The sequence below is a fragment of the Amborella trichopoda genome, chromosome 11 (assembly GCF_054954075.1).
Source record: "Amborella trichopoda isolate Santa Cruz 75 chromosome 11, AtrichopodaSantaCruz75HAP2 v2.0, whole genome shotgun sequence".
NCBI classification, from domain to species: Eukaryota; Viridiplantae; Streptophyta; class Magnoliopsida; order Amborellales; family Amborellaceae; genus Amborella; species Amborella trichopoda.
In genome coordinates this window covers 3,747,656-3,761,196 of record NC_142346.1, presented here as the reverse complement: position 1 = coordinate 3,761,196, position 13,541 = coordinate 3,747,656, and the positions used below count along the sequence as shown (strand labels likewise).

The window sequence follows — 13,541 nt, the reverse complement described above, 5'->3', positions numbered from 1 at the left end:
TTGATCATTTTGGTCATTGTATTTATTTAAAATTATTATTTTACACTTTTACAAGTACATCATATTGAGAAACCTGTAACCAAAATTGAGGCTCAGTCCAATGTATTAAAAAATAAAAAATAAATACCAGATGCACTCCTAAAAATAGGACATCAACATAAGAACAAAATATTAGATATATTTTTTAATTTTCAAAGAATACAGGGAATATTTACGTAAGGTCCCTACATCTTTCCTATGAAAGAGGAACACGGCAAGGGCTAATAGTCTGGACCAATTACGACTTTAGGTGAGCCAGCACCATACATTTGATGAAGTTGATAACAGGAAGGAGTGGGAACCATCAAGGGAGTAGTACCCCCTTCTCTCCCTCTCTCTCTCTCCAAATTCTAATAATTGAGATAGAGAGAGAATGCACGATAAACTAGGCAGCTCCCATGATGATTTTCTAGAATAAAATTTGAGGCTGAGAGAGAGAGAATGTGTCTCAGAGAGAGAGAGAGAATTTTCCACAGAAGAAACATGAGATATTAGTGTCCTGCAACAAGGAGAAATTAGTGTTCAGTAACAAGGAGGCAGACCAAACAAAGTGAGAACTTTTGCCCATGAATTCTGATGGACCAACCACAATTTCGTCCTATACATCCATTAATGTAATTTACAGTGTGTTGTCTTTACTCATTCACCACTCCTCATCAAGACTCACTCTATGGAAGCATAAAACTGTGCAGACAAAAATGAAGAAAGAAGTGAAGACGATAAGCATGGCCCCAGTTTCTATCAAATTTGCATGCCTCAGAATTGCAGGAATTGCAATGCTCCCCACTGCAGAAGCGCCGGTCAAAAATTTCGCAGCATCGATCCAGCTAATGAAATTATAGGATTAATGTGAGTTAACGAGTCCAATTTAACGTACTGAAATGGTCAAATATCTGCGATACCTCAATGGGGTAATGTTTATCATACACCATGGGGCATTCGGGTCCATTGCCAATTATTGATGTTGAAGATTAACTCCATTACCTGATGGTTGACATTCACCAGTCTATGGTTAATCTTCACCATCAATGATTTGAAAACGATAGTTGATGGCCCTTTGTTGTATGATACACCATGTGCCATCTGTGCTATTGACAAAACTAAGGGGAAAAGGGATGGAATTGAAGCCCTACAGACAAATGGGAAATAAGGAAAATACAATGAGGACGACAAGTTCTATGCATTATGTAAACCAGAAAAGCTCATTTCTTTGAAGCAACGCACCCTCCACCATCGCTGGAGCTCAAGAACTGTGTAGACCCGCCTCCAAAGAACATACAGGGCATTGGCACCAATACATACATAAGAGCTGTTTAGATCAGAAAAATACGATGTTTCAGAGATGGTAGTCTAACCATCATAATAAGTACCCATTTTGATCTTTTTAAAGTGCATACCTGATAACATTGGCCACCAATTACCATATATAGCGCAAGCCTGCAAAGAGAACAAACAGAAACCAATGTAAAACCCAACAAGTAACAAGATTTACACTCTCAATAAATGTTTAGATTTTCAGCACAAGCAATACAGGATGCTCAATAGAAAACTGAAAGGAATGTGTGTGTGTGTGTGTGAGAGAGAGAGAGTCTGATAAATTGTACCTTCATGCTATATATAAAAGGAGAAAAATAGGCAAATCAGAAATTACAAAATAAGTCATTTAACAGTCCTCTCGAACATTGAGCATTTTTTGCTATATCCTTAGTTCGATTCGTACCACTTAACTACCAAACAGAACAGAACATTAAGCATTTGGGATATGCCAAATCAATTACTATATACAACAAAAACAAGTCCAGGCAATGTGCCTAGCGCCACTCTGAAATGCACTTCTAAGGATTTCATGAACAAACACCCAAAGCCATCATATGCAAGGAACAATGAACCACCTAAATGCCTTCACACGTGCGGGAAAATGAACCTTACCACCAACAGCATTTTGTATGGTGACCACCTGCCTCACCAACAAGAGGCATTGGTAGAAAGAAACCATCACAGATTAAATGAAACTACTCTCGAACAATCCCAGTAAAATAGCAGTTTATTCTCTCTAAACTAGAAGCCCGTGTTTCAAGGCCTACTCATCCATCTCAATGATATGAACACCAGGTCATCAGCTGCCACAATTGATTTGATGTTTATCTCTTCCATTCAATCAAGGAACCCCCACATACAGGCTTACTTTAGCCTCTTGGCAATCATCAAGAAAACATTACATACAAGATAACTCACTACAGCAAGCCAAATTGCTTGAAGTGCTGAGGCATCTCATTCAAGAAGAGGAATGCCAGAAATTATAAACCAAGATTTCCTCCTAAGTAAGCCTAATCAAACATACTGGACAATTTCCATAAGCTACAGACCAAATCCTACCTCTCTATCAAAAGGAAAACAAACAACACCACCACCACCAACAAAAACCACTAACTTAACCCTTTACCTGCAAGATTTTGCAACAATGCTTATTAAGCCATAAATGCATTTGCATTGCACTAGAGAAGCCCTTACACAATCCAATCCATGAGGCATACCCTAAGAAACCAATTTTTGCATTAATAATCCCTTTCCCAATTCTCATGTCCTTTGCTTGCCAACAGCAGGGACCAATCCACCACATTGCAAAAGAGAGCTGCAACACTTTAGAACCTTTTACAAAGTCTTGTGACCTATTTCCCAATACCACCATTCCTAACTTTCCCATGGAAGGAATGAAAACCCAATTCTTTGTTGTTCAAACCCAATTAATTCCCTTATATTTTTGTTTCAAGTTTTATATGGAAATAGGCATCTTCCCTTGTGAACCCCACTGCCAAAATAATAATAATAATGATCCTCATTAAGCCATGAATGTATTTGGATTGCACTAGACGCATTGCACTAGAGGAGCCCCTATGCAATAGACCCAATCCATGAGGCATACACAAGAAACCTCCTCTCCAAATTTTCTCATATCCATTGCTCGCCAACAGGAGGGACCCCCTCCACAACATTGCAAAACAGAGCTGCAATACTCCAGAAATTTTTACCAAGTCTTGGAATCCATTTCCCATTGCCACCATCCCCTGCGTTTCCGACAACATTGCAAAACAGAGCTGCAATACTTCAGAAATTTTTACCAAGTCTTGGAATCCATTTCCCATTGCCACCATCCCCTGCATTTCCCATGGAAGAGTGAAAACCTAATCGTTTTTTGTTCACTCCCAATTAATTCCCTTATACTTTTGTTTCAAGTTTTATATGGAAATAAGCATCTTCCCCTGCAAACCCCACTGCCAATAGTAATAATGACAATAATAACAATAATAACAACAAGAATGCACTCTCTATACTATTCTTAATGTAATGCACTCTAGTCTGTTCGGTAATTCCTATTCTCTCACTTTCATTCTTTGTTTTATAAAACATTGTATCCTGGATTCTATTCTTGATCTTTCCAAGTTATCTCCATTAGAAGCCTTTAAAATGATGACCTGCGATCTTCTATGGACTCCTATTTCTTGCTTGTCAAGTGACCCACATAGTCGTGGGATATGAGGCTTTCCAAACCTTAACGAGGTATTTGTTTGTTTCTCTTTGAACCAGCGGGCTATACCATTTCTTATGCTCAATTTCAATGCAGTTCCCTTCAAATGGGCAGGTGTAGAAGGAATCTCTGGAAACAAGTTTGGTGATATCCTAAAAACAAATCACGGACTAATGGAGGTTGCAGATTCTAAAATAACAGAGGTGAGTGTTCTTCTTTATGGGCCCCAAGGTGTTTTAAGAGTCCCTTGGGACCCCATGTTCCCAAAAACAATCTTCAAATTTTTCCTGTTGGACCTGATGTGAATCAGTTTCCTGATAAAAAGATTTGGCTTCTTTTGGCGGAGAATTAAGATGATCTCTGAGTTATCGCTGGTCTTCCATTCCAATACCTTCAAGAGGCTGACCATCAGGCTAAAATTGTTGCTAATAGTGGAATACGCCATGTGGGTAGAGAAAGTGGAACCCATGAGGGTCTCGATGTTGGGGATTTTTCTATCTTAATCTATTGTAAGCACTTATTGTTTTTCCATCACTCTTTGGCTGTATCACATGGAACTTCGTGTATAAATCTCAAACTTAAAGATGATAATTAGAAAAAGGTTAGAATATGATCCATCAAAGATTTCCAGTAAGAATAGATAAGGAAGCCATTTATCATTTGATAATAGATAAGGGAGTTGTTAAGCACTTCATAAATATTGTCTAAGATGATCCAATGTACCATGGGGTATTAAAGGGGTTCATTGACACATCCATAAAATAATTGATCTTAAAAAGCATTTCTATTGGACTTCCAAACTAGAATTTGATTTTAAAAAAGAAATCTTAGTGTAGCAAGATATTGCTACTGTAAAATGAAAACATCTATACTTTTAATTTCATTTAATTACAAAACAACACATGCTCATAGAGAGTAGAATGAAAAGTATACAATAAGTCTTTGGTCAAGAAAGCATACCAGAATCTGCAAGAGGATGCTAGATGAAAACATAAAAGCTAGCCCAGCAAGTCTGCAAGCACAAAATCATAGTCAACAAATCGACCTCCATAGCATGGAAAGCACGTAAATGTAAAGTCAAGTTCTTCAACTTACACTGTGGATCCAAATCATCAACATCACCAAGTCCAAAAAACATAGCAACATGGTAAAACGAGAACCAGTTAGAACAAAACAGCAGAATATATAAAGAACAATTTAAGAATTTGAGTAAGTTGGTATGTGTGTGTGTATACATTATATACATATAGCGAAATCACTGTTCATTTTTGCCTATAGGAGTTGGGAAGACTTTTCCATATATATATATATATATATATATATGAAAAGACAATCCCTATTTGAAAGAAAATTATCCAGAGTAATCTGAATTCAGGCTAGTGACCAGAAAAAAGAGCCTTTGAAAGTTAGCATGTGCAAGAAAACAAATCAAGGGAATGATCTGAATCATAAAACTTAGAAGCATAATGCTATGTGTTTAAAGGAAGATCCCTCAAATCCGTACCACAAACTAATTTTAAAAATGATGTGCGATAGAGAGTGGGACAATCAAATTCCTATCCGAGGTCAGATCTACTTAGAAGTGAGCAGATCTGCTCTCAGATCAGTGGCAGATAAAATGCAATAAAACGGGTTTAATTCTAATAAAAATAAATGAATACAGAGAAGAAATGCAAAAAGAGTAAAAAAATACCAGATCGGGCCAGTTGGCCCGGGACTCCCGAGGCTTTGAGGCCTGGCCCATATCACGACCGGCTAAGTTTATGTCCTCTTTGTTTCTCTTCACATTTTGACCAAGCCTTGGCTTGGTTGGATGGATCTCTTTATCTAAGGGCTGTAGGTGGCCTAGAGCTAAGGTTTTCTTAGGTATAAGTTTTTCTCAGGTTTCACAATCCCAAAGCTTTTTTTGGGCACACAAGCTAATCAGGTCTAAAATGTCTAACCTAAAATGACCTTTTTATAAGCTGAAAATCATGTGGAATTGGTAACATACCATAACCAGAAGATTTCCTAGCCTGGACTGCCGTTTTGGTGGTCCAAGACTTGGGCGACAGTCAAAAATGATTCAGAAGGGGTTGGCATGCGGAAATTGCCAATTTGGGGCAATCGGAGCTCACTACCAGTGTCGCCCAAACCAAATCTGTTCAGAATTGGCAGATTCCAGTTTTGAGGGGATCTACGGGCTCTTGTGATGCTGCCTGCCAAAAATTGGGTCAAAACGAGATGTTTTGCTATTTAAATGATTTTTTTTACTAAAACAGGGTATTCTGCATGATTTGGTTTAGTCTGGGCTAGGTGACCAAATTTTCTCAAAATCGCTAAATTCCAGTTCTAGGGGGATCTACGGTCTCTTGTCGAAGAATCCATGTGACATAGGCATAAGGGAAGAAAGTGAAAGGCACAATAACTATGGATGTATGGGCATATATATATATATATATAAACACGTACACACAAAAGTAGTGCACTTGTTATCTGATGTAGCTCACATGCATGTTCAAGAAATTTTATGTATGTTTATTTGCAGTTTATAATGTCATGGATAAAGATCACTCTATATGTTGAGAATTCAATGCACTAGTGGGAAATGAATCCCATGGGCCCCACCAAATTAAACTTTGATGGCAGCTTCTACATAAACCCCTGCCCAGCAGTATTAGGAGGTAGGAAGTATTTTCTGAAACTACCTTGATGAAACACTCTTGACCTACTCAATTCTGGCTGGAGTTGCTGATTCTACTTTGCCAAAGCCCAGTCCCAAATGACTAGGCTCAAAGTGTTTATTAGAGTTGAGGAGATTAGAGTTGAGGAGCTCTCACTCCTCATCAAAGGAGACTCTTAAATGCTATAAATTGGAACAATAGAACTATTGTCAGATCCCTTTCATTAGTATCATGAATGGAGCACAATAGGGCGCATGCAAAACCTTCTTAGTGCCAAAACATTTTACAAAGGACTTTCGAGTCCTACAGAAGGTAGGAAGTATTTTCTGATACTACCTTGGTGAAACACTCTTGAGGAGCTTTCACTCCTCATCAAAGGAGACTCTTAAATGCTATAAATTGGGACAATAGAACTATTGTCAGACCCCTTTCATTAGTATCATGAATGGACCACAATGGGGCGCATGCAAAACCTTCTTAGTGCCAAAACATTTTACAAAGGGCTTTCGAGTCCTTTACAGACTTGTGCTATTTTGGGTGGTTTAGCTAACTTTCCTGAAGGGCTAATTCTTTACATAGAAAAATCTACGTGAAGAAGTACCTTCAGCCTTGATTCACCTGGGTTGGGAGGCAAGGCTGGTGTAGCATGATGCATTGATGAATGCGCACATGTAGGCTAGCAGCAAAGACCCTGGTGCAACCTTGGTGCAAAATGGTATATACAAATGGCTAAGTTCGTAGGACTTGGTGGACCACCAAGACCAACAGATTGAGGCTTGGTTGGGCGAACCATGACAACGACCTGAGGCGATATGGGTATGGTCCATGTGCAAGAGGTGGCTGAACATATACCTTGTTGGGAAGGGGTGTTAACCATAACGGTTAAGTGTAAGAAGTTGAATTCAAACTCTGAAACGACTCCAGACACAAGCTTGTGTAATAGCCATAGGCCACGTGAGAGTGCAAACGTATTGAATTTAAATGAGCATCCACAAGCACACTCAGGAGGAATAGAACAAACAAGCATGCAAGGCATACACAAGTTATAAAAAAGGTCATAGCTTGCTCATATTCACTCTACACACTTGGTCATATGTAGTCAGCTAATGGGTTTATATAGCTCCAAATGCACCTACATGCTCACCCTCATTTACATGGTAATTAAGGCTTATACTACCATTATTGCCCACCAGTTGATTGTAGCTACTCCAGATTGTACCTCTACATGACTGGCTTCCCACATAGTTTATTAAGAAATGAAGGTCCTAGTTGGGTCATTATTGCCATGCATGCCAATTCAAAAATACACGGTATTGGTTGTTGATGCTCATTCAAACCTACTACATTTACACTCATCTTCTCTTACAGGGCCTATAGCTGTTATAAAAGCCCACGACTGTGGTGGTTTTAGAGACGTGCACATTCATCTGTGCATCATGCTATAACAGTCTTGCTTCCAATCCAACGTAAGTCAAGGTTGAAAGTACTTCTTTATATAGATTTATTTGTTTAAAGAATTGGCCCTCTAGGAGAGAGAGTTAAACTGCTCAAAGTAGCACAAGTACGTAGAGGATTTGCAATTCCTTTGTAAAATGTTTTGTTGTTAAGGAGGTTCTATGTGCACCTCATTTTGCTTGCACACATAACCCTAAGGAAAGGGTTATGATAATAATTCTACTGTCCCAACATGTATTTGAGAGTCTCAACATGACAATGCATGTTTCAATTGGCATGCATGGTAGTAATGACCTAACCACCACCTGAGGGACCTTCATAGCCATGTGGCCAGCCACTGATGGAAGGGCTGGAAACACTACCACATCAGGTAGTGGGCGGTAATAGTGGTGCAAGCCTTAATTGCCATGTAAATGAGGGTGAGCATATAGATGCATATTTAAAGCTATATAAACCAATTATATGGCTTCATAAGACCGAGGGTATAGAGTGAATAATAGAGAGGTGTGGCCCTTCTTTATAAATGGCGTGTGCCTAATGTGCTTGCTTGTTCAATTACACCTGAGTTTGCTTGTGGGAGGCTGACATGGCTCGGCTGCAAAGGTTTGGCTAAGTGAAAATTAGCCCCCATGACAACAACCCCTTGCCCTTGGAGAATGGACCATATTTTCATTCAAATATTCGAGATATGCTACTCCTTGTATTCCTTCAAATATTCATGGAGTTAACGTTTTCTGCAGACTCCCACTCCAAACTGGTCGAGAGAACTGAATTGTTCAGCATAGACAGCCTAGTCAAGAGGAATTCTTATAACAATTTGGTAGAAACACACACCCTCATACCCTAACATTACTAATAGTCTTTTATGTTTTGACAACATCTAAAAGGTCTGCAATTTTCCAAAATATACTTATAAAGAGTTATTTCATCAAAAAGAAGTGGAAAATCGATCCCTGATGTATTTGTTGATCACTTTACACAGGAATGATGAAATTTATCAGCAGACTATTTCTTATTGATGATAAACAGAAGTTTTATGGTACTTTTGTTACCAATTACAAAAAAAAAAAAGGTTTGAGGGCAAGTAAAATAGTATGTCCATTTCACATAACAAGGTCAATACACTCCTTTTGCATAGTTAGTTTTCTTAATACAAGTAAATCTTATAGATTTGGTAACTTTAAGATGCAGTTTCCATGATCTAAAATCCTACCCATTTTTTTTTTTTCTACAATTTGATCCATGTGAAATTGTAAATAGAACATCAATATGAAAACAATTCCCAACCCCTCTCCCGCTCTTTATGCAGAGTTCTGCCAAGACTTCCTATCCTATCAGCATCAGGGAACGGGGTGTCTCAACCTTGTCACCACTACTAAAAAAAAAAAGATAAAACAGATTCACCACATATATCCCCTTTCCCAAATACTATATTAGTTTTGAGGGTAATGCGATCATTATGACTCTAAGATGCCAGCATATACAGGCTGATGCATGAGAAAAAACAGAATTAAAGAGAATTTCTTTGTCCTTTTTCTATGAGCATTATAATATTGCATTTGATTTGAAATCTAATGCAAGGAACAGGGGACATCACAAAGGGTCAGAAGGGCCAAACAGTTCCTTCATAAACACAAAAGGGTGCATAAGAGATGGATCAAGGTCACCATGAGAATAATTTCAATGCAAGGAATGAGGACACACCACTTTAGACATGAAAAAGATCCTAGAACTAACAAGAGACGAAGAGGACTCTTGTCTTGCAAGGAGATTTTACGTACACTTTGCACAAGGTTGACTGCCTACTGGGTAAGGTATTGAGTATGAATGCGTACAACAAGAGATGGAATGAGATTACCTAAACTGAGAGGCGGCCTTTACCATGGAACCACACACTCATTTGAACATCCCTTAGCGGGTAATCCAATACTGGGTCTTGCAACAACCTCCTTTGAAAAATGTATGACACATAGCTCTCCCTCCCTCCCTCACTCTCGAAGAGAAAGCAATTTTTTAGAGTTCATAAATAAGGCTCTAAGACAAATTCTTATACCAAAATCATGAATCTCAAACTATAGCATAAAGCAAAAATAATAGCAAACACATAATAGACACAATCATACAACAATTCTTAGACATTATATGGGAGCTAGACCATCCCACAGTTTAATCACGGGGAGAAAAAGAATGCAGGCCAGAAAATTAGCCAAAAATCTATCAAAATTTCTGTAAAAAATACTCAAGAAAAAAAGAAAAGAAAAACAGGAACCAAAAGAAATAACAAGCCATTTCAATAAAGAATCCAATTGCAATGAATTTTCCATCAAAAATTGCAATTTGTCAACAATTTCTTTAAATAATATATATTTTCTGTTGGAAGTTTCAGCATAAATCATGGGTCGTCACTGGTTTGCTCAAAACAAATAACTTTGTTTCATGGAATTTCTGGCCAATTCCAGTTAAAACGAATGGGAAAATATTTAGCCTTTCAGTCATAAGAATGGAATACGTGATAAAGATATCATTTGACAGTAAAGATGGAAAAAAAAATTTACTATTAAAGAAATCAAAATTGAACGGAACCCTAATTCTCCAGGAACCTCACACTCTCCAAATTCGAATCACAAAGGGAATGTTCACGACAATTTTTCAATCATAATAATAATAAAACATAACAAGTGCTTTTTAACTCTCAAATTTTCGTGATCAAACTATAAACTCCCGGAACAATGGAAATTATGATATTCTCCAATACGAAAATTAATGGTTATTGCAATAAAGAGATTGCAGACAAGCCAATATTTAACAATATGAACAAATAGAATGGAAATTGAGAGATACTATTTACCTTCGATTGTCATCGCCATATTTTGGTTGAGCTTAGAGGATCCCCCTTGTGGGGATCTACCTCACTGCAAAGAAGCGTGAAAAGACCAGAGAGCCTACGTTGGAGTGGAATACTCCCGACTTTGTAGTTAAATACGAGGGGAAAAGTTTATACAGAGCTTAGGCTCAAAACAATCGAATTAGAGCCTACCTCAAAACTTTCACTAAAAGTTGTTTTGATTTTCAAAAATTAATTATGAGATACACTATTTCCAAATTTTAAAATCCATTTTTTTTTTTTTGTATCCCTAGATCCTTGATGTCACGATGATCAATTTGATATTATTTGAAAATCAAAACAAACAACTACTAGTGAAAGTTTTGAGATAGGTTCTAATTTGATTGTTTAGAACCTAGGCTCTATATAAACTTTTCCCTAGTAGAGCTCTGTATAAACTTTTCCCTAGTACGCTCTAAACGATCAAATTAGAACCTACCTTTAAATAGTATCGAAAAATGTGGTTTCAATAATGAAAATCTTTGTGATAGCCTTAAAATATAATTTCTTCTTTATTTATAAATTTTAAAACTTAAAAAATAGTATAGATCGAGAGATCTATAAAAACTTGAAAATTGACGGTCAAAAAATGCGTTATAAAATACACTATTTTGAAAAGTTGAAATCCATTTTTTTCTCATGTCTAGGCATGTTGATGTCGAGATAATCGATATGAGGATATTTGGGCATTAAAACAACCTCTTCTAGTGAAATTTTTGATGTAGGCTCGAATTTGATTGTTTAGAGCCTCGGCTCTATATAAACTTTTCCCTTAATTTTTGGATCATCAATTTTCAACATTTTCAAGTTTTCATAGACCTACTCCATCTACACTATTTTTGAAACTTTAAATTTTACAACTAAAGATGAAAATATAAGTTAATGCTATCACAAAAATTTCCAGTATTGAAACCATATTTCTTGACGCTATTTTGAAGGTTAGCTTTAATTTGATTGTTTAGTGGCTCGGCTCTACACAAACGGCACCTCCATATAAAATAAAAGGAAGCGGTTATTGTGTGGCCAACCGGCATATTATAGAAATACGGGCTTGGCAATAAATATAATTTTTAAATATAATTTGATCCTAATTTTTAGATAATATATAATTTTTAACATGAAGATCATGAATGTGAAAAAACAAATTTTTTTAAAAACTAAAAATCATAATTATATTAAAAAAACATTTGGACAGATAGTTACGGTTGTTTTTAGATGGACTACATATTTGCATCCATCTTTAAGATAGATGTCGTTTACCTCTGGACCGCATATTGTCGAAATGCGGTCCAGCCCGCATGAAACAATTGTTCTTCTGAATTTTCAGTCGCGAGGACAAAATCACTTCACAATACACGCACACGATTAAAGGCTCGTTTGTTTCCTCAGATCCATTTCCTTGGGAACTTTCAGCTGTTTGGATCATATTTAGCAAGTTGGGAGATAATAAAATATTGACAAACCAAAATTTTGATAATAAATTGGTTTTATTAAAAGAAAGTGAGAGGAAAAACTCGGGTAATAAATACGGGTCCCAAAATATACCGTTTGTTATATAATCACGAATATTTTGGATTTGGTTAAAATAACATAGTGAAAAATCAGATGTGTAAAGATAACACAATATAAAAATATGATTTGCAGCTATTGTATGGATATATTAAAGCCATTAAACAATAATTTTATAGCCTTACTAGTGTCATTAAAAGTAAGGAAAAAGTTTATATATGATTGCAACCTTATACTGTTAAAGTAAGGTGCACCTCAAAAATCCTAAAGTGGGGAGTGTTCCATCATTGGAGGACCATCCAATTGATCATCTCGACCTTGAGATGAATACATATGAAGAAAAAAAAATTTCAAGTATAAAAAATAATGCATCTTGTAATAAGTTGTCTGGACCGTTTCTTTTCAACATTTTCAAGTGCTTTTTGATTTGCTCAATATTTACCATTTTAGAAATTTTAAATTTTATAACTAACGATAAAAAAGAGATTTTGAAGCCATCATAAGGTTTTCGATGTCAAAAAGACATCTCTAAGTAAATTTTATTGGTGTGCCTTACTTAGACAGTATAAAGAGTCAACCTTATACTTACTTCACCCATAGATTAATGGGACAATTTTGTATAGAACCTTAATTCCCCGTATTATTTCAAGGTAGACCCTCTTTCAGTTTTTCTTTCAAGCAACATAAGGAAATTACTAAGGATATCACCGTACCCTTTTATCTCTTCTTCCTTTTTTATTGACTTTTGATCATAAAAATTAGCCCCAGCAAATCTTTTAATATCATTTTATCCCAAAATCTTTGTTAACCCTCTTTTTCTCTTTCTACCAATTAAAAACGTTTTTGAGTTGAAATGGTATAAAAAGATTTATTGGGGCTAATTTTTATGATCAAATGTAAATAAAAGAGGGAGCTAAGAGATGAGGGGTTATGGTGAAATCTTTAAGAGTTTTTTTTCTGCCGCTTAAAAGAAAAACGGAAGGAGGGTCTACCATGAAACAATAAAATTGATTAGGGTTCCATACAAAATTTTCCTTATATTAATACTTGACAACTTTTTTTGAAATTTCAATAAATTCAACAATAACATTGACTTTGTTGTCACATCACAAAACATATCATAGATTTATTGGGAGCATATGGAACAATAACAAACAATACTAAACATAAAAACCAATTAACAAATAACAATATCTTGGAACAAACTTTGTTCCAAGATATATGATTATTTTTCAAAGAAAAAATAGAAAACGCCTTCAATATAGGATTGCAATTAATTAAAACAAAACACAAAGACCCAAGTATGTAAAATAGTAGTTCATCCAAAATGCTATGTTGTACACAAATAATATAAAAATAAAAAATAACATATGAATTAATCAAACTTCTCTATGCATAGAAAAACTACAAAATGCTTAAGCAAATTTGAATCTTGCACTACATAAGGACGCTATGGATTTAAAGC

General features: G+C 36.1%; 1 protein-coding gene across 1 annotated transcript; it reads right to left on the bottom strand.

Annotated features, from left to right (window-relative positions):
* Positions 1-505: 505 nt before the first annotated feature.
* On the bottom strand, positions 506-10,930 carry LOC18441283 (Vacuolar protein sorting 55 (VPS55) family protein). Its single transcript, XM_006851401.4, has 5 exons — positions 10,532-10,930; positions 4,526-4,577; positions 1,437-1,476; positions 1,264-1,348; positions 506-866 (listed from the first exon to the last, which is right to left on the bottom strand). Exons 2-5 carry the CDS (start codon positions 4,556-4,558, stop codon positions 683-685), a joined length of 342 nt encoding a protein of 113 aa, XP_006851464.1. The 5' UTR covers positions 4,559-4,577; positions 10,532-10,930; the 3' UTR covers positions 506-682.
* Positions 10,931-13,541: the final 2,611 nt, after the last annotated feature.

Bases quoted from the DNA above. Each gene is read 5' to 3' on its own strand.
- LOC18441283 (XM_006851401.4), bottom strand. From the start codon at position 4,558: ATGTTTTCATCTAGCATCCTCTTGCAGATTCTG. The intron at 1,477-4,525 runs GTATGCTTTCTT...TTCTCTTTGCAG, and splicing joins GCATCCTCTTGCAGATTCTG to GCTTGCGCTATATATGGTAA. The intron at 867-1,263 runs GTGCGTTGCTTC...TAATTTCATTAG, and splicing joins AGCTCCAGCGATGGTGGAGG to CTGGATCGATGCTGCGAAAT.